This window comes from Ascochyta rabiei, chromosome 5 (assembly GCF_004011695.2).
Source record: "Ascochyta rabiei chromosome 5, complete sequence".
Lineage (NCBI taxonomy): Eukaryota > Fungi > Ascomycota > Dothideomycetes > Pleosporales > Didymellaceae > Ascochyta > Ascochyta rabiei.
The window spans coordinates 1484599-1503308 of NC_082409.1; the positions used below are offsets into that span (position 1 = coordinate 1484599).

Consider the following 18710-nt stretch of genomic DNA (forward strand, 5'->3'; position numbering starts at 1 on the left):
CTTGTTCTTTTCTTGGTGCTAAATCTTCAGAGCAGCCATCTCATTGAGCACTATGGAAATCTAACAAAAGTAGCCTACTAGGCAGACATCTCAAAACATGGCAAAATGTTGAAATGACGTGGGGAACATAGAAGACGCCTAAGTAGAGGGTACCGCTATTATGGTACTTATGCGTTGTTGCTTGAATGTTTGAGGCCAACATGACGAGAATATGCAACACACGTGAGCTGGATTCTGGCTAATACCATGCCTCTCTCTAGCTCGTTGTCGATAACATAAATTGCCTCTCTCCTCCCGTCTCTATCCCATCTTCGCCTCGTTGGCACTCTTCTATGGTGAGTGGAATGGGCATGTCAGGTGACTGCTTTAAGAAGAGATGGCAACACCACAAACCGCTCAACGAATTGCACTACCCGGCAGTTCATGCGGCTCCATAGTGGCCATCAGCTCGGACCTATATTTATCAGCCGGCTTCTCGACTCTAAGGTCCGGAGCCATCAGTTCAGCCGGTTGATACGAGCCATGCCCTTCTCCTTGCGACGTACTTCTTCTTTTCCTGCGCCATAGCCAAAACCCAACTGCACATGCCGCGAGCGCAAAAACGCCAACGCCTGTAAGACATTACCGAAACGGATAGACGTGTCCGCGCCACAACCATTCGCGTCCGGAGAAGGGGTTGGATGAAGCGTAGTGACATGCCATGCTGTTTGCATTCACTTGTCCTCTCAAAAGATTTCACCGCCATCACTTCGAGCCTTTGCATATGTCTGCAGTGCTGTCTGAATTTACATCATGGTTACCTCTGTGTCGCAGTCGTAGTTGTGCGTAAGCTCTCATCATATTGCAGCATTGACGAATGAAGATAACAAAGGCAGAGCTCAGGCAGAGCGCATATCGGAGTCTTCAACCTCGAGGTCACCGATCTTCCTCTTGCTTGGCGTGGCACTGCCACTGTCGCCAACGTCACCGTCACCGTCGTCGTCCCCCTCAGTCCACTCGGCGACTTCCCATTCCACCTGGACGCCATTGTCTGAATGTCCACCACGCTGCTGTCTGAAGCGACCCAACCTCGTATTGCGCACAATCTCCTCGAACCATGGAGCGCCACGTACCTGCGGCTCTGATCGCACAACTGTTCGCGTAGGATTTGTCCGCGCAGGGGCAGCAACGCTTGTCTCCTCGTCGCTGCTATCGCCGAAAAAGCCCAACGTGTTCAGCAATTCTTGGTCCTCGTCCAGCAGACTGCCCACTGGCAGGCAGATATGGTGGGCATCATCGCGCGTGCGCTCGTTCCATGAGGACAGCTGGGTGCCACAGTATCCGCAGAACTTGTTGGACGTCGTTGGTGTGAAGGGCGATACAAACGTGCGCTGGATGCTCGAATGCGTCTCGTCAGGGAATTGTGCGAAGGTTGCTGAGGTGTACCATGGCAGTGGCACTCGAAGCCAAAGAGTGAGTGGGCTGGCAGAATGTTGGCCTGTTCGTTCGTTAGCTTCAGTCTGATACATGGGTGGGGCTATGACGTGATTCCAAAAAGTTCACGCCAGCCCGCAGGTACGGATAGACTGGAAACATACGCGACGCAGAAGAATTGTCGTACCGCAGTTCAGCTCGTTCGGTCTGTTGTGAGGGCAGGTCGACCGCATGGCGGAATCGACCACAGCTGCAGGAGCCATGCAACCGCATCTGAGCTGCCATTGTCTGCCTGTTTGTCCCAAGCGAAAGTCGATTGCTCATCTGTGTACTGTGTGATTAGAAGAGCAACAGAAGCACTGTGAGCAATCCGCGACTGCATCTATTTCAGTGTCTGGAGGTCGTGTCGTGGAAGAAAGTTCGAGCTGAATCCGTGGTTTCCATGCGGTGGTGGTGGTACGTTCCTGATTGGTCGACGCTGGCTGAGATCATCGTCAGAGTACTTCTACATCACCAAACGAACACCCACCACAATAGGAAGCGTACAATGTCTTGGACAAGTATTACTCGGGATTACAACTGGTACTAATTCACATAAATGGTAGAGAACCTTGGGTCTGTCGAAAAGGTGACCTGATGTAACAGCGACGTCATTTTACAAACGGCTTCAGACGTCCTTCGCGTCTGCACTCGGTACACCATTCACCTTCTCGATGGCATCTAAAGCTCCTCTCCATTTCTTCCTTTTGCCTTCAAAGTAACGATGGATATGCGGGCTCCGAATTCCACCCATCAACAAGTTGCATAATATCATACTGCCAGCCCAAAACCACCATCCTTTGTACCCATATTCAAGGTACTCGTTCACCCCCGTACCAGCCAAATCATCCGTGGCGAAGCCGGGCCCCACGTTCTACCATACCAGGCGGGATATTGGAGCGAGGTCTTGCTTGCTTAGCCAGCCAAGCGTGATGCTCATCTACAGCCTGCTCCACGGGCCAGAGGTGGGAGATCTAATTCATCTTTCCAGATCTTTGCTATAGCCATACTTGCCATGTCAAATTTATAGAAACCAGATATTGTGAAGCGCACGTTTCTCAAGAAAGTCCGGCTGTTTGGCTTTTCGAGTGAAAAGACATTGTGGTACAATCGAGCAAGCAACTTGCCGTTTGACCCGCTTGCTTCCGACCATGATTTTGAGTTGGCGGCAGGATTGAATCGGGTTTCGAGCATACTGAAGTCGGCTTTATACCCCATGCACCATATCAGAACGTCGACATCAAGTGTCTCGCCGTCATCGAGCTTAACCTGAGCGTCTCCCAAGGTACGCTTGATGCGTTTGGTGGATCGAATGACTCCGCGCTCGAGATAGTCGACCAGAGTGTCAGAAACGATCGGAGTCACCTGAGCAGGCTCGAAGCCCCACTCAGAGCGCAACTTGAAACTCTTATCCTGCAGGCCCTTGACAAACTTATCGAACATACTGGCACCAAACGCAGGGAAATCGCTCATGATCCAGCACTGAACGGTGAACAAGCGTATACTCATAGTTTGGTCAACAGGCTTTCCATTGACTCGCCGGGGAAGCTTTGCGTGGTCAGACCATCCCTTGCTGTCTCGATAGTACGGAACTCACAAAGCGTGCGCCGTTCCTGTGCGATTTGCAAACCTTCTCCGCTACATCTGCGAGCTGCGTCGCTGTATCTGCAGCTGTATTTCCGAAGCCAACTACCATCACTCGCTTTCCCCTGAACTGCTCGTGCCTTTGAAATTCTCGAGCGCTTCAACGGCTGGGATATTCGGCAGACCCGTCATTCCGCCTATCGCAATTACTGTCTTATCATAGTATTGGGCACCTTGGCCTTCAATCTCAATGACCTACTTCTGTCGAACGTCGTCAAGTTTGATTTGCTCAACGGAAGTATTCAGACGAAAATATGGCCCAAGACAAAAGTGCGCTGCGTACTCGACTAGATACTTCTGCACTTCAGTCGCTGTAGGATACGAAACGACATCTGCAGGGTTGTAAGCATGACCCTCTCCCAAGACTCCAAATCGAGCATCTGTCAGACCTTCTGGGTATGGGAAATCGGTGAAACAGCCCTGACACCAGTCAACCGTATACGCATACTGAAGGCCACCAACGAACTGCAAGCCTACTCTTTCTTTTGAAATATTCACCACGCTGCTTTGAAGCACAGAAGTCTTGTCTTCTTCAGTATACTACCAAATGCCCCCCACATACGGATTCCTGTCGAATCAAGTGGCGTCGAAGCCCTCCTCGAGAAGGTTTTTGAGTGTCACCAGACCAGCAGGGCCTGGCTTGGTCAACAACTTGCTGGAGTTCAAAAGTGGCAGCCGATCACCAAGGCCTATCACCGCTACAGTGGGACGTGCTGTAGCCATTGCTCTGTAATAGGCACAATGAGCTGGCTCATGGTGATGGAAGTGCAGAACGTCTTGATCCTGGTGGGTGAAGCCGCTGGTGATGAATGACTGCGCAGAAGCTTGAAAATATCTCAACATGATCATCAAGCCATATAGCGGCAGAACAGAAGCGGACGATTGCACGCCGTCTTGATGGATTGCTGGTCGCCTGACAACACATCCGGATTCGGAGTAAGGCCAGACGCCGAGTAACCAGCTGTTACAGAGCCGGGTTAAGAGGGCTTGTACGCGAATAGCTATGCAGCTGGACAGGTGGACGACACCGTCTTTTTCACGTGCTTTCCATACCCAAACGAAGATGCAATCAAAGGATAAGAGTTGAAGTCATGGCGTGTAACATTGCCCCGCACCTCGCTTGCACGTCCATCACATCATCCATACAAAGCCGAATCCCTACTTGATGCGGGGCCTGTTGCGACTGTCAGACGCGTGGCGCAAAGTTGCGATTGGACGGCGGGCGCAAGCAGCAAGGCAACAGCGCAACAGACACAGCCCTAGAGCTGCGCCTCAGCATCACCACGGGAAGTGGAGCACTCCACATGCTGTATATCTCTTGGCCATCACGACGTCGAGCAGCACCTTCCAAACACGATTATCCAATACCGAACACCCTCATCCATTATGGCAGACAAATCACAACCCACCGATGTCCCGCACTTGCGCTCATCGCCACCTAGCCCTTCTTTCTCGCCACGCGCGACCTCCATACCAGACGACTCTGAGACTGACTTCACCCCAACACCTCTCCACAGCCCTGGAGGCCCTCAATATGAAGACCTTCCGCCCTCGTATGACTTTGCGCTGAGTGATGCACATAGTGGCGCTGCCGCTTTGGACGCCAGCCAGATGGAGGCCCACCGCGTCAGCGCGAATGAAGGACCTGATGAGCCCGAGGTGTGGGAGTATCGTATGAGAGACGAAGGGGCTGAAGCAGAGGATGTGAATGAGCATGAACATGCACCTGCCTACGAAGGGCATGTTCCTGTTCAGCATGTTGCGAGTAGCGAGAGCATCCCGGTTGGGAGAATAGGTGACTTCAATGCACCACCAGCTGCTACGAGTAGGGGCATTGCGGACGCTGATGATCCTCCGCATTCTGTCCCTCATGCTGGGCCAAGTCCAGGCCACGGATTCCCAGGCGGCAGAGGTGGTCATCATGGACAGGCATGGTCTCCGTTCGGCGCATCAGGTCACGGTCCTTTCGGCGCACCAGGTCACGGTCCTTTCGGCGCGCCGGGCATTGGCCCTTTCGGGCCTCAGGTCGGTCCACGTGATGGTGGAGGACGGTTTGCTCACGGCGGTGGCGGGCGTGGCGGGCGATCTAACCCTTCGCAGGATTGGTTAGCGCTTGGTCAGAATCTGGGGAAGATGGGAGAAGAGTTTGGGCGACGGATGGGAAATTGGGGAGAGCAGTTTGGACGTCAAGCAGGAGCGGCGGGAGAGCAGTTTGGAAGACAGGCGGGAGCCCTGGGCCAGCAGATTGGTAGGGACAATGGGGCCTGGGCTGCAGCGTACAGCGGTCGAGCAGCGGCAGTTCAAAGCACTCATGCTGCTGGGCCAAGTGACGGAGCGAGGAGTGAGCCGCCTCAATACGATGAGCCACCGTCCTATCAAGGCCCTGCGGGAGTGGCAGGTCAAGAGACGGGCGTCTTCCACGGCGATCGCAAAATCAACACCTATCCACCAGAGAAAGAAAGCGAGGCGTCGCTCAAGAAAGCATTGGAGAATCGCTCGGAGAAGACGGTAGGGAAGCAAAAGGCCGACGACTATGACGACTCCGACGACTCCGACTCATCTATCTGCTCAGACTCGTCTTCTTCTTCTTCCTCCTCCTCAGACAGTGAAGACGACGACTACAACGACGCGCAAGCCGTGTTCCTCAAGCGCATCGACTCGATCCACCAAGCGGCCGAAGCCGCATCCTCAAAGGGCAAGAAGAGCGCCTCGGAGATAGCGCACGAGCGGGACCTTGCTATTGCAGCAGCCACGCGCGAAAAGGAAGCCACCGAGCTCAAGATTGCGCAGAAGCAATGCCGACGGACGCAGAAGCGGGAGCTACGAAGTCGGAAACGGGAGCTGGCGCGAGCGCATCGGCAGAAAAAGATGGATCTGCGCACCGCGAGTGAAGTGGACGGGAAGGGCAAGGGCAAGGGGAAAGCGAAGAGGAGTGAAGGGTGGAGGGAGGTGAAGAAGGAGTACAAGGCGCAGAGAAGGGCGTTGAAGCGGGAGAGGGCCGATGCGAAGAGGGAATGGAAGAGAGAGAAGCGGGAGAGGAAGACGGGGCGGAAAGAGGGGCCTGGGGGCGGCGAGGGGGAGCTGAAGGTTCTCAAGGAGGAGCGTTGAGAGAGTCACGAAAGTAGGCCTGGTCTTATGTGCTCCTTGCAGATAGAATAAACTACATTGCAATAAAGCCTCAGTTCAAGGTGGGTCAGGTGGTATTGCCTTGCGACGAGAGAGACCAAACACCAGGAACAAGAGAGGGACAACAGTGCGAGATGAAAGCCTCTGCCAGTCCCGACAACAACAGCAACAACAGCAACAACAACATAGCGATAGACCCTCTATCCTATCCTAGCAGCGCGCCAAGACACATCAGAAGCACACCATCGCAGCTCATTTCCAGCAGCGCCGATGAATTCGTGCTTATCCGCACTTGAGCTGTTCATAATCTGAACTCGTGGAGCTGGACCAACGCTTCGTGGGGTGAGAAGAGGCCGAGACCGACTTCGACCATGTGCCCAAATGCAAACGCGAGCCTGGGTGGATAGCGGACATGGGTGCAGGTTGGCGGTGAGTGCATGCTGCAGCATACGAAGGAATGATTCGTGGTGGTCTGGTGCAGCGCCAGTATACGCTGGTGGAACATGTAGATGTCGGGGCGCGCGAAGTGCAGGCGTCTTCAACCATGCTCTTTATGCTCTTTATGCTCTTTATGCTCTTTATGCTCTTTATGCTCTTTATGCTCTTTATGCTCTTTATGCTCTTTATGCTCTTTATGCTCTTCATGCTCTTCATGCTCTTTATGCTCTTCATGCTCTTCACGCTCTTCATGCTCTTCATGCTTTGTCAAAACACGTGGCGAGCAGCGGCCAGAGGTTTGCTTACACTCCCCACTCGGGCGCTCTCAGGGCCGTCTGGGGCTCCTAGGCTGAGCCTGAGCCTCCTCCCACAGGCCTCTCAGACTGGGCATGCCATGTTCGACCCACTTGCTCATGCTCTTCAATACCTTGCTCGGGGTGCGATGCGCATGGGGTGGCCGCTTGGTCACGTCACTCAGGCCTGGGTGAGGGACCACCTTGGCCAGGTCCTCCTGGGCCATGCTCTTCATCGGGGTGAACTGTTTCCACAGCGGCTGTCTCTGGACAAAGTCTTGGTGAACGGCGCGTGACCGGTCGACGGTGACTTGGAACCATTTCGTGGTGGTGGCTCTGGACGCGGGCGCGGAAAAGGGCATTGGGGTGGGGGTTGTGGGCGTTTGCGCTGGGGCAGAGGCAGAAGCAGAGGCAGAGGCAGAGACAGAGGCAGAGGCAGAGGCAGAGAGGGCGCGGTTCATGAGCTTGCTGGGGCGCGTCATTTCGGAGAGGTTGTCGGCGGACGAGGCGCGTGGCAGGGAGGCCGGATCTTGCTCTGCCTCTTCGGCCGCGTACGAGAGCTCGGCGGGGTTGGCGTGGCGCTCAAGAGCGAAGCGCAGGGGCGAGGCGTTGAGGGCTTGTTGCGCGCCGTCGGGGGTGCGGTAGATGGCGAGCGCAACGTTGTCGGCCGGGTTGTGGTATTCGTACTGGTCGCCGTGTCAGCTCGGCATCGTCGTGGCTGCAGGCCATGGGACGGACGACGCACGCGCAGGTGCTTGTAGGTGCTGATGTCGCCGAAGCGCTGCAGCACGCGCAGCATCTCTCGGCTCTCCGACAGGTTGGCTGGCCGCGGCACAATACGCAGGTGGACGGAGCGCGAGGGCAGATGCGCCGCTGCTCGACGGACAGACATGGCGGCGGCGGCGGCGGTGGCACGGTGCGGTGCGGTGGTGCGGTGCAGTGCGGTGAGGCGAGTCCAGCAAGCTGCGCTGCGATGCAAATGCGACCGACCACAACTCGCCGAAAGTGGGTCAGCCTTGCGGTGCTGCTGTCGCTGCTGTCGCTGCTGTCGCTGCTGTGCTGCCGTGCTGTGGTGCTGTGCCACAAAGGATCGCAATCCCGGGAGCTCCGCAGATCACGTGCAGAGGACCGCAGCCTCGGGTGCATCATAAACGTTTGTGCATGCAGAGAGGGCGGGTGTCCATGTGTGGTATTGGGAACGTGGGAACGTGGGAACGTGTGAAGGTGCGATACGGGGTTGTCAAGGTGGGAAGATACAACACATGTGAATCAGGTGTGAATGCAGAAGTGGTGGCCAGTGGTGGTCAGTGGTGGTCAACATGTGGATAGGCCACATGTAGTGGTGGCTGCTAGGCCCCGTGTCATGCTAAAACGCCAGGCTCAACCCGTAGGGAGCAGAATAATCACAGAAACCCAGCTCCGGTTCCCCGCGTCCTTTTCGCCGCACTGGTTCCCAACACACTCTCTCGCTGGTCCGTCCAATCCCCGGTAGCGCTCGCCGTCAAGGCTCGCGTGGTAGATGACGCCGCTCCAAAGAATCGCCCAACGCCGTCGCAATGCCTGAAAATCAAATGTGCACCTGAGCCACCGTCTATTTCGTCTTCCGCCTCTCCTGGACATCCTTTGCCGTGCTCGAGCGCTTTCGCATGCGGACGTGCTTGCTGACGCGGACGCTGTCATTGTGACGGTCGCCTGCGCGGTAGAGAGGGCGCGAGAACAGGGGCTCTGTCACGCGCAACGGGCAGTCGTAGTCCATGCCGATGCCCTCGTCGTCTCCCGCTGAGCCAGCGACGAGCGAGGATGTCGAGGGGGAGCAAGAGGCGGATCCGCTGACGCAGCACTGCTCCTCCTGCTCGATCATGCGCACCAGTTGGGAAATGTCCCTGGCCTGCGAGGAGCAGCACTGCAGACGCGAGTGGGCCTGTCGCTGCATGCGCATGATCGAGGCCGAGGCGCGGCAGTAGGTGGGTCGCGAGGCCTGCTGGCCGGCGGGGAAGGTGTCGTCGTCGCTGGGGGGAGTGGGTGGGCCGGCAGGGATGTGGTGGGCGCGCGAGGTGCTGATGAAGAGCTTCTGTCCGCCCAGAAGCTGGGCGAGGTCGCCCATGGTGCACGGCGGCGGTGTCAGCGGCCGGCTGTAGGGGTGCTGAGGCGTGGCAGGCCTCGAGGTGGGGGAGCAGTTCATGAGGGCTCGCTCGGCTTCGTGGTGGGCGGCCAGCGCGGGTGAGGGGGACGGTGACGGAGCGTCGAAGGAGAAGTCGCCGAAGAGGTTTGCCATGGCTGGCTGCGGTTGTCTGTGCAGGCGTGGGATGTGTTGGGAAGTGCGCAACGTCCAAGTGTTGTCAAGTAGTATCCAGCGTGCGGGGTTGCGTTGTGTTGTTGATGTTGATGTTGATGATGGTGATGGTGATGGTGATGGTGATGGTGATGGTGATGGTGATGGTGATGGTGATGGTGATGGTGATGGTGATGGTGATGGTGATGGTGATGGTGATGGTGATGGTGATGGTGATGGTGATGGTGATGGTGATGATGGTGGAGTGATGGTGATGATGACGGTGATGGTGATGGTGATGATGATGATGATCGTGGTGGTGATGATGGTGATCAAGTGCAGAGGGCAGGATCAGCGGCGCTGGCTTCCACCAGGCGCGGGTGGGAGTGGTGCACAGTTAGTCGCAGCCGATCACCTAGAAGCATCTCCGGTTCAGCCCAGGGCGTGCGCCGTCCGCCATCCGCCATCTGGGTCGCGCACAACGGGTGATGACGCCCGTGCAGTGGCGAGACCGCGCTTTGATGGGCCGGACAAGCTCCGCGTCTCCACTGCGAGTGGGTCCTGCATCGCCGGACCTCGACACCCTCGACACCCTCGTCACCCTCGTCACCCTCGTCACCCTCGACGCCCTCGACACCCTTGATGCGTTTGCACGCAGACGTCGACAGGCATACGGGCGGACAGCCCTGCTTGAACATCCACCGCTAACCAACCACCACGACTACCCAGTCATCCACGCTCCCTTTGCGTCCAGGGCAATATCGCCACCTGCGTTCGCACTTTGGGACAGCTCGCAGCCCATCCTTCTTCGACCCTGCCGCCGCCACGCTAACGGGGCTGCATGCATGGCGCTGCAGATCTGGAGAATCGGTTCGCTCCCTCGCTTCCCACAAGTCAGCTCCCTAGCCCCCCCACTGCAATGTCGACAATAGGGAAAAACTCCGCCCGCTTGCGAACATGCGAACATGCAAACATGCTAGCATGCTAACATGCTAACTGCGTCTGCCTCTGCTTTGCCTTTTGCCCTCCCTCAACCAGACTCTGGCGTCCACACGTCGTTAGTCCCACCCCTCACATCCCTCACATCCCTCCCAGCCTACGCACGACTCATTCGACCTCCACGCCAGTGGCTTCTTGACACGCACCACACTGCAGCCCGCTGATCTAGGCACTGTCCGCCTCTGCCACGCACAGCAGGCCAGCGTCTTGCACACCTTGCCGCCCACTCCACGCCAGCTTCTTGGAAACAACAGTGCCACTGCCACTTGCCCTGTGAAACCGCCGTCCTTCCACCATACCCCTACCTTGCGCGTACTGCATCTTCATGTGGCGGCTCTGAACACGTGCCTCCCCTTTTGTCCCCGGAGCCAATCTCCTGGGATGCTTGCTTTTGCTTTTCGTGCCTCTTGGGTCGTGTCTACCGGCGGACGTTGTGCCCGAGCCGCATCCTCATCTCCGCTCTCCTATTTACAAACCCATTTCCGACATGATTGCGCTCCACATTGTCTGCCCCAAACGGCCAGGCCTTCTTGCTTTGCACGCGTGGCTGACCTGCAGGAGCGCCACACCACGCCCACTCAACAAGGCCAATGTCCGCAGCCGTGGCTGGACAAGAAGACCTCCACGGCTTCCCTATAGCTTCCAACAAATACTCTCCTGCATCTTGAAGAGAGGCTACAGACAAGACATCCAACTACATCGTCCTGACTCCATCTCAGGTCTGACTTAACAGACATGCAATAACGAATCCTACCTCAGCCAAAGGTTGACTTGGCAGAGGAGCAAATCTACTTACGCATCCAATCAGAATGCTCGTATGCTTTTACTTTGAGAAAGTGGGAGCACCGGACGCCAGAGCTCAGTCACCCAATTCCGATTGGCCAAACGACCTGATCCTCAACCAAGAAGCGCGTTCCGTGGACCGTCTGATCGCTCTGTCTCTTCGGCTCGTGCGGCTGCAGTCGGTCTTCAGCTGACACGTGATCAGCGGCCGGCTAACGCCGGACTCGCCCGTGGCCTAGGTACCAATGCATCTATTAGCTCCAAAAGCCAAGCTCGTTAGCTAAATGCGGCTCCTGCAGAGAGCTGCTTCCATGTCGGATCATCTACGCAAGCGCCCACGGCTCCTGACCACCCACGTCTACAACTCGGAATGACCGCTGAAGCAACATCGCCACGTCCTATTCAAACAAAGACTTATGGTGTCATGTCACGTATCGGTATTGCAGACTACCGACGGCTAGGCTAAGGAGTCCAGCTGTTTATGCTTCCCAGTCAGCTCGGTGCCACTTCACGGGGAATGCGTGAGTACCCACCGACTTGACCCATCTTTCCCTCTTTCCGTCTAGGCCGACGGAGCGCACCGTAGCGTCGGTGGTAGTTCATGGACGAAGCGCCTTCTCTGCGCTACTTTGTACGCTACAGATGCTCGTAGACCAAGGCTCTTCATGAAACTTAGTCCTTTCTTCTTTCCTATCTGATACGTTGCTGCAGTGGTGTAGTTTTGAAGGCTCGTTTGAGTGGCTTCAGTTTGTCTAGCTGGCATGAATATATATATCCAATGGGATAGAGAGGTTACAAAGTTACCACGAATAGTTCGGGTTCTGCCTCGATAGTCAGGAAAATGAGGTGGAAACTCGTGAACTCCTCGAGTTCGAGTCGAAGCGTGTCTTTGTTGCCACCACGCAGTGTTTCTTCCTCTATCAGGCTTATCAGCAGAAAGATCGAGGTCTTGGAGACCATCGATGTGTGCGGAACAGAAGGTTTCGCATTGGATTCTACCCTCTAAAGCTACTCCAGCACTACACACGTCAGCATCACTAGGGAGCTACCACAAACAAAGAATATGTTACACATCATGCACGGTGTGAACTGACACTGAGTTACTTGGAAGGTGTTTCGAATGGCAGCTCGGGAACATGTCAAGACAGAGCAGCGATCAATATTGTCACAAGCATTCTGGTGGGTCCGAAGATTGTGAGCGCTGATATAGTCACTGATGAATCACAGGAACTAAATATCGAGCCAAATCATTCAAAGAAACAAGACGAATAAATTGGGGTATCTTGCACACACACACACACACACACACACACACACACACACTAAAAATATCAATCTAAACCGGCGGATCCGCTCACGCATTGCCGGATAGCTTGTTCTCGGCCTCAATATCCTCGATGACGACCACCTCATGGCTGCCCTCGAGTTCAGACAGAACAATCCAGGTAGGCAAGATGCACAACACCGTGAATCCAAAGTTGATGCCAATGGAGACAAGGTGGTTGGCGTTACCCTCAGACTGCATAGCCCAAGCCACGGTCTGGCCAAGCGCTTCCACACCACGCAAGATACCGGTGTAGTGACTCAGGTTGGAGAGATCCGTGGCGTACTGACCGACGAGCCAGTACAGAAACTGCTGGAATGCCTGTCCGCCAAACTGCCAGAAGAAGATGAGGGCGTACGATTTGCCGAAACCGCCCTGGAACCAGTCGAACGAGGGGGCAGTGCTGGCGTCGTAGAACTGCTTCTGCAAGACGGTGGCCCAGATCCACGTCCCGACGAGGATCGTCACGATGGAAACGAAGGCGACTTTGGCGCGGGTCTTGATGTGCATCTTCTGGTTGTCGAGCAGGAAGGCAATGATGAAAGAGCTGAAGATGCCGGCGAAGTTTGTGAAGAAAGAACTGAAAGCGCGCGAGCGAACGGTGAAGTAGCTCGTGAGCCAAGTGCTCATGAAGCCGTTGTAGAAGTAGCTGATGAAAAAGGCGGGAAGAAGGAGCAAGACGCGACGACTGACGATCAGCTTGCCGACGGCTTTGAATTCTTGACCCCAGCTAGACGCGCGCTCCGCGACAATCCTGGTGCCGTCTTTGCGCCACACCTTGTGTGCGGGCGAAAGACAGAGCGCAATGGGCAGCCCAAGGCACATGATTACAATGAAGACAATGTAGGTGGACGATGACACAGAGCCGGCGGTCTTGCGGTTCGCATTCAAGCCCAGGTTAATGGAACCGCCGACAATGGGACCAGCAGCTTTGGCGGACTGCCAGACAGCGAGGTAGAATGCCCGATCGCTGGGAGACGGGTAGCCGATAATGATGGCGGCCTCGGCGGCCCAGAAGAAGCCAGCGGAGATGCCACAAAGGGCACTGCCAAAAAGCAGGAACCATGTATTTGTGCTGGTGCTGTTGGTGTACAGTCCAGCGCCGTAGAGCGGATATCCAATCGCACCGAGGGCGAGTCCGTAATTGAGTCCAATGCGGTTGTTGATGGCTCCTGCAAGAACACAGACCACAGCAAAGAGACCGTAGAGAAGGGCATTCGCAGCAGAGACGGCGTAGGGCTCTGCAGCACCGCCTGCTCCCAGTCCACCGAGCGCATCCCACATGCCCGGCGCCGTGAAGGAGACACCACATGCGACGGCAATCTGGAAGGGAACCGAACGGAAGAAGGACTTGCCCTTGTGGACAGAAGCCGCATCTGACATTGCGGAAGTGGTGGACATGACGACTTCTCCCGGGAGGCTTATCCGAGCTGAACAGAGAATGGAGAGAGAGGTGGATAGAGACTGGAGACTTGCATCGCAGGACCTACGCCGTATTTATCTGCTTGACTTCTACCTGATGATGAAAATATTTTCCATGGTGGTTGAGGCGAAGGCATATCGAATAGCTGTGGGGCGAGCACGACATCGGGAGCGAATGACTCGCTCGCATCGAGACCTTGCTTTCCACCGTCTTGGAACAAAGTTTTACGTGTAGGTTTGCCCATGCTGCGCTCGCTTAGGTGCCATGTTCCATGCGACTGTACTCAAGCCGGGCCCTGCCGACCCTATGCGTGGAGGGCGCGGCAAGGCTGTCCGCATGGGGAACGTTGGGAACGGCTGCAGACAAGAGAGCACGCGTCCGCCTGATCAAGGCTCCACATCAGAAAGAGGGAGCTCCACGACCCATTGAGATGCCCACTATCTGGGCTTGTGCACGGTGTTTGAGGTCCCGCAACCGACGCGACCTACTAGGCATGACCGTAGCACTGGTGTGTTTTCCATGTGGCTTTGCACGTGCGGTGAGCGAGGAGCGGATGGTATGGTTGGTGGTAAGTGTAGGTGTATGGTCTCTGCGAACTGGGTTCATGGGTGCGGATGCATGGGACAAAGCCCAGGTACCAGTGGGCTGGGATCACGCGCGACTACCTGTATACCGAGGCGACGGAGAAGACACACGGCCGCTGCAAAGACTGGAGGTGGTGGATCTGAGGTGGAAGTCGGAGAAGCGCATCTGATGGGGATTTTGTGCGGTTTTGTACGAGTGGGCACGAAGATGATGAGAGCAAACTTGTCAGCATTCCTTATCGGCGAGCTGCCTTATCGACGAATAGCAAGGCTCGAAGAGGTGAGGGGTGAGGGCGTCGTGGCTTCATCTGGTTTGGCTTGGGATGGTCTGGTCTGGCGTGGAGCTTGAGCCTTGCGGTAGACTCGAGGGCCCCGCGTGCGCTTGTTCAGACGTCAACGGCTCTCGCGGTGAGACAGTGCACAGTACAGAGACAAGATGCAATTGTGTCCCAAGGAGGTGCGTGATTCGCCCGAGTCATTACTGGGCGCGGCCGTATGATGAGGAGCAGCAGGAGGAGGACGAGGAGGACGATGATGATGATGTGACTGCCCCCCGCTGACCCCACCACAGCTTGACAAGCTTGTCATTTCGCAGCTCGGCCTGCTCGCCCAGCGCCGCCTGGCAAGAGGCGTGAAGCTGAACCAGAGTGAAGCAACTGTGAGCACCACCACCAACTTCCGCACGTACTTGATCGAGCCAGGCCGGTTGACGAATTACAGGCGCTCATTGCGAACAACCTCCAAGAAGTACGGCAGCCACACACCCACCCATCTACCTACTCACGTGATATCACATCGTGATAGCACGGTGACAGCACGGTGACAGCACGCTGAACGCGCACAGCTTATCCGCGATGGCAACCACTCCGTCGCCGACCTCATGGCCATTGGCAAGACCATGCTTGGCCGCCGCCACGTCCAGCCCCCCGTGGTTGCAGGGCTCGCCGAGCTGATGGTCGAAGGCACCTTCCCCACCGGCACCTACCTCGTAACCGTCCACCACCCCATCTCGACCGACGATGGCGACCTCGACAAGGCCCTCTACGGCTCGTTCCTGCCTGCTCCGTCCAACGACATGTTCCCCCTTCCCGACGCGAGCGTGTACGAGTACGAGAAGCAGCCCGGCGCCATCATAGCCGTCAAAGGGGAGGCTGGCGTCATCACGCTCAACGAGGGGCGCAAGCGCATCAGGCTCAGAGTCAAGAGCACGGGAGACCGGCCGGTCCAGGTAGGCTCGCATTACCACTTCATCGAGACCAATCCTCAACTGTCTTTCGACCGCGTCCGCGCCCACGGCTTCCGCCTCGACATCCCCGCCGGCACCTCGGTACGCTTCGAGCCTGGCGACATCAAGACAGTCACGCTGGTCCAGATTGCCGGGAACCAGGTCATCAAGGGGGGAAACCGAATCGCCTCAGGCCACATCCACGACACAAGCGTCGCCCATGGCATCGTGGAGAGACTGACCGCCGGAGGTTTCCTCCACGCACCCGAACCAGCTGGCGACGCCGCACACGTTGACATGTGCACCATGGACCGCCAAGCTTACATCAGCATGTTTGGCCCTACGACGGGAGACTTGGTGAGATTGGGCGCTACAGATCTCTGGGTCAAGGTCGAGAGGGACCTCACAACGTACGGAGACGAATGCGCGTTTGGTGGAGGCAAGACGCTTAGAGAAGGAATGGGTCAGGCTGGAGGCCGATCTGACAACGAAGTCCTCGATACTGTCATTACAAACGCTCTGATTGTCGACTGGTCCGGCATCTACAAAGCTGACATTGGCATCAAGGACGGCATCGTTGTTGGCATCGGCAAAGCTGGTAACCCAGATGTCATGCAAGGTGTCGATCCCAACATGGTCGTTGGATCCTGCACAGATGTGATTGCAGCCGAGCATAAGATTGTCACCGCGGGCGGTTTCGACACCCACATCCACTTCATCTGTCCACAACAGGCACATGAGGCGATCGCATCGGGTATTACCACAGTGCTTGGCGGCGGTACCGGGCCAAGTACTGGGACAAACGCCACAACTTGCACGCCAGGCAAGACTCACATCAGGCAAATGCTGCAGGCTGTGGATAAGCTACCCTTGAACTATGGCATCACCGGCAAAGGCAACGACGCAGAGGTGCGACCTCTACAGCAACAGGCTGAAGCTGGCGTCTGCGGCTTGAAACTGCACGAGGACTGGGGAACTACGCCGGCGGCCATCGATGCATGCTTGACCGTCTGTGACGAGTACGACATCCAGACTCTGATTCACACAGACACCCTCAACGAGTCTGGCTTCGTCGAGCAAACAGTTGGCGCATTCAAGAACAGGGTCATCCATACCTACCACACTGAAGGTGCAGGAGGAGGTCACGCCCCAGATATCATTAGTGTCGTTGAACACGACAATGTTCTCCCTTCATCGACCAACCCTACTCGACCATACACACGCAACACCCTGGATGAGCATCTGGATATGCTGATGGTATGCCACCACTTGTCCAAAAACATTCCTGAAGACGTAGCATTTGCCGAATCACGTATACGCGCCGAGACCATCGCCGCTGAAGACGTCCTGCATGACATTGGTGCCATCTCGATGATGTCTTCCGACTCACAAGCCATGGGACGATGCGGTGAGGTCATTCTCCGCACCTGGAACACAGCGCACAAGAACAAGGTCCAACGTGGTTATCTCAAAGAGGACGAAGGCACAGGTGCGGACAACTTCAGGGTGAAAAGGTACATAAGCAAATATACCATCAACCCGGCTATCGCTCAAGGAATGGGTCACATTATCGGGAGCATTGAGGTCGGCAAACTCGCGGATTTAGTGTTGTGGCGGCCGGCAAACTTTGGTGTCAAACCCGCGTTGGTTGTTAAGAGTGGATTTTGTTCTTATGCACAGATGGTAAGCCTAATTCTCGTCCTTCGAACCCTCTCATGCATCGAGACTAATATGCACAGGGCGACCCCAACGCTTCGATTCCCACCGTAGAGCCCATCATTATGCGACCCATGTTCGCCCCCTTGGTGCCTTCCTCCAGCATCACCTTCGTCTCCAAAGCATCCATTGACTCCGGAGTCATCCAGTCCTATGGTCTGAGGAAGCGTGTCGAAGCCGTCAAGAATTGCAGAACTATCGGCAAGCGGGACATGAAGTACAATGACTTGCGCCCGAAGATGAAGGTTGACCCCGAGACGTATAGAGTCGAGGCCGATGGGATGCATTGTACCGCTGAGCCAAGTGAAGAGCTGCCGTTGACACAGGGATATTTTGTATACTAAGTTGTCGATTCATCTTGATGTGATGAAGATGATTTGCGCGGCTTGTGGCATAATGCAAGCTCGACGTCGAATACGCCGCAAGTCACCTGGCTTACGTAAACAGCAAGAGCAGATTTGCTGTGATGAGACGAACCGAGCCCGCTTTGTTTTCAGGGAGGTGCGATGTGTGGTACCACATTTTGCGTGGTGGCTGCTGGCAACGAGGCGGCGGATCTAGACAACAATCGGCCTTCTGTACTCTTAGATAGTGGAAAAATGTCGCAAGTCACATCTAAAATGTAGGCTTGCCATTGCTGTCTTCGGCAAAATAATGGGAACAAGAGATGCACATTGGTGGACCATCCGGGTGGGGCGGCACGCAAGCGCTCCCGCTTGGACCCTTGGAGATCCATCAGCAATTCACTTCCGTTTCCTGCTCCGCGACACACGCGTGTCACGTTCGCGACAAGACTTCAGGACAGCATGTGCTACCTCGGGATGTCTTGTCTTTTGAAGCTTGGTCAGATTGCTCGGTGGGGAGGACGTGCCATCCTGTCCCTGTACCGCACCTACAGAGATCTGACATGTACAACATCCTGAAAATTCCTCTTGAGTTGTACTGCACCTGAGAGCCACCGACGAGCCACTTCTATGCACTACACAATCTTTCTTATCAACACTACATACACAACTTTTGAGATAGACTTTTAACACTTTACAGAGTTGGTAGGAGTTACTCTAGAAGTATACAAATAACTTGATTAAAAGTTCTGGCTGTGCGTTGTTGGATGCGGCTGATGTTGGCGTAAAAGCGTGAACGCCAACTGACTCACCGGCGGCTCTCAGGTGCGGTAACGATACCACGCTCGCATGCCATACGCCAAGATATGGCTTACCAAATTTTCACTCACCTAGCCTAGCCAAGGCCTCTGTAAGGAACTCGTCGTACGGAACCAAGCCTTGGGCAACCTGCCGCAGTCTTGGCACGCCCAGCATGGAGACCTGTCCGCGCCGGCAACGCCTCGCCCCACATTCGCTTGTGGTATGATTGGAGTCATGCACGGAGAGGGCCCTTATCTGATCATCAAATCTCTGGGCGGTCCATCTA

At 55.8% G+C, this 18710-nt stretch overlaps 7 protein-coding genes across 7 annotated transcripts, besides 13 other annotated features; 2 read left to right on the plus strand and 5 right to left on the minus strand.

The window, feature by feature from the left end:
* Positions 1-878: 878 nt before the first annotated feature.
* Positions 879-1698, minus strand: EKO05_0003654 (uncharacterized protein; the record flags this gene model as incomplete). The annotated part of the gene is made up of 2 exons (XM_038938454.1): positions 879-1477; positions 1578-1698. 2 exons carry the CDS (start codon positions 1696-1698, stop codon positions 879-881), a joined length of 720 nt encoding a protein of 239 aa, XP_038800624.1.
* Positions 956-990: a tandem repeat.
* A 690-nt stretch (positions 1699-2388) lies between the features above and the next one.
* Positions 2389-2925, minus strand: EKO05_0003655 (Flavin-containing monooxygenase; the record flags this gene model as incomplete). Its single annotated transcript, XM_038945311.2, has 1 exon — positions 2389-2925. One exon carries the CDS (start codon positions 2923-2925, stop codon positions 2389-2391), a length of 537 nt encoding a protein of 178 aa, XP_038800623.2.
* Positions 2926-4482: 1557 nt separating this feature from the next.
* On the plus strand, positions 4483-6204 carry EKO05_0003656 (uncharacterized protein; the record flags this gene model as incomplete). Its single annotated transcript, XM_038945310.1, has 1 exon — positions 4483-6204. The coding sequence occupies one exon, from the start codon at positions 4483-4485 to the stop codon at positions 6202-6204; it is 1722 nt and encodes a 573-aa protein (XP_038800622.1).
* Positions 6205-6378: 174 nt separating this feature from the next.
* Positions 6379-6408: a tandem repeat.
* Positions 6409-6766: 358 nt separating this feature from the next.
* Positions 6767-6924: a tandem repeat.
* Positions 6925-6985: 61 nt separating this feature from the next.
* EKO05_0003657 (uncharacterized protein) lies at positions 6986-7845 on the minus strand (the record flags this gene model as incomplete). The annotated part of the gene is made up of 2 exons (XM_038938663.1): positions 6986-7639; positions 7699-7845. The coding sequence occupies 2 exons, from the start codon at positions 7843-7845 to the stop codon at positions 6986-6988; spliced, it is 801 nt and encodes a 266-aa protein (XP_038800621.1).
* Positions 7346-7400: a tandem repeat.
* Positions 7846-7866: a tandem repeat.
* A 1-nt stretch (position 7867) lies between these two features.
* Positions 7868-7903: a tandem repeat.
* A 73-nt stretch (positions 7904-7976) lies between these two features.
* Positions 7977-8016: a tandem repeat.
* A 528-nt stretch (positions 8017-8544) lies between these two features.
* Positions 8545-9228, minus strand: EKO05_0003658 (uncharacterized protein; the record flags this gene model as incomplete). Its single annotated transcript, XM_038945309.2, has 1 exon — positions 8545-9228. The coding sequence occupies one exon, from the start codon at positions 9226-9228 to the stop codon at positions 8545-8547; it is 684 nt and encodes a 227-aa protein (XP_038800620.2).
* A 117-nt stretch (positions 9229-9345) lies between these two features.
* Positions 9346-9550: a tandem repeat.
* A 249-nt stretch (positions 9551-9799) lies between these two features.
* Positions 9800-9865: a tandem repeat.
* A 314-nt stretch (positions 9866-10179) lies between these two features.
* Positions 10180-10222: a tandem repeat.
* Positions 10223-10257: a tandem repeat.
* Positions 10258-12293: 2036 nt separating this feature from the next.
* Positions 12294-12330: a tandem repeat.
* Positions 12331-12361: 31 nt separating this feature from the next.
* Positions 12362-13714, minus strand: EKO05_0003659 (uncharacterized protein; the record flags this gene model as incomplete). Its single annotated transcript, XM_038945307.2, has 1 exon — positions 12362-13714. One exon carries the CDS (start codon positions 13712-13714, stop codon positions 12362-12364), a length of 1353 nt encoding a protein of 450 aa, XP_038800618.2.
* Positions 13715-14645: 931 nt separating this feature from the next.
* Positions 14646-14675: a tandem repeat.
* A 99-nt stretch (positions 14676-14774) lies between these two features.
* On the plus strand, positions 14775-17623 carry EKO05_0003660 (Urease; the record flags this gene model as incomplete). Its single annotated transcript, XM_059636209.1, has 4 exons — positions 14775-14831; positions 14910-15122; positions 15183-17246; positions 17303-17623. The coding sequence occupies 4 exons, from the start codon at positions 14775-14777 to the stop codon at positions 17621-17623; spliced, it is 2655 nt and encodes an 884-aa protein (XP_059492192.1).
* Between the last annotated feature and the right edge of the window lie 1087 nt (positions 17624-18710).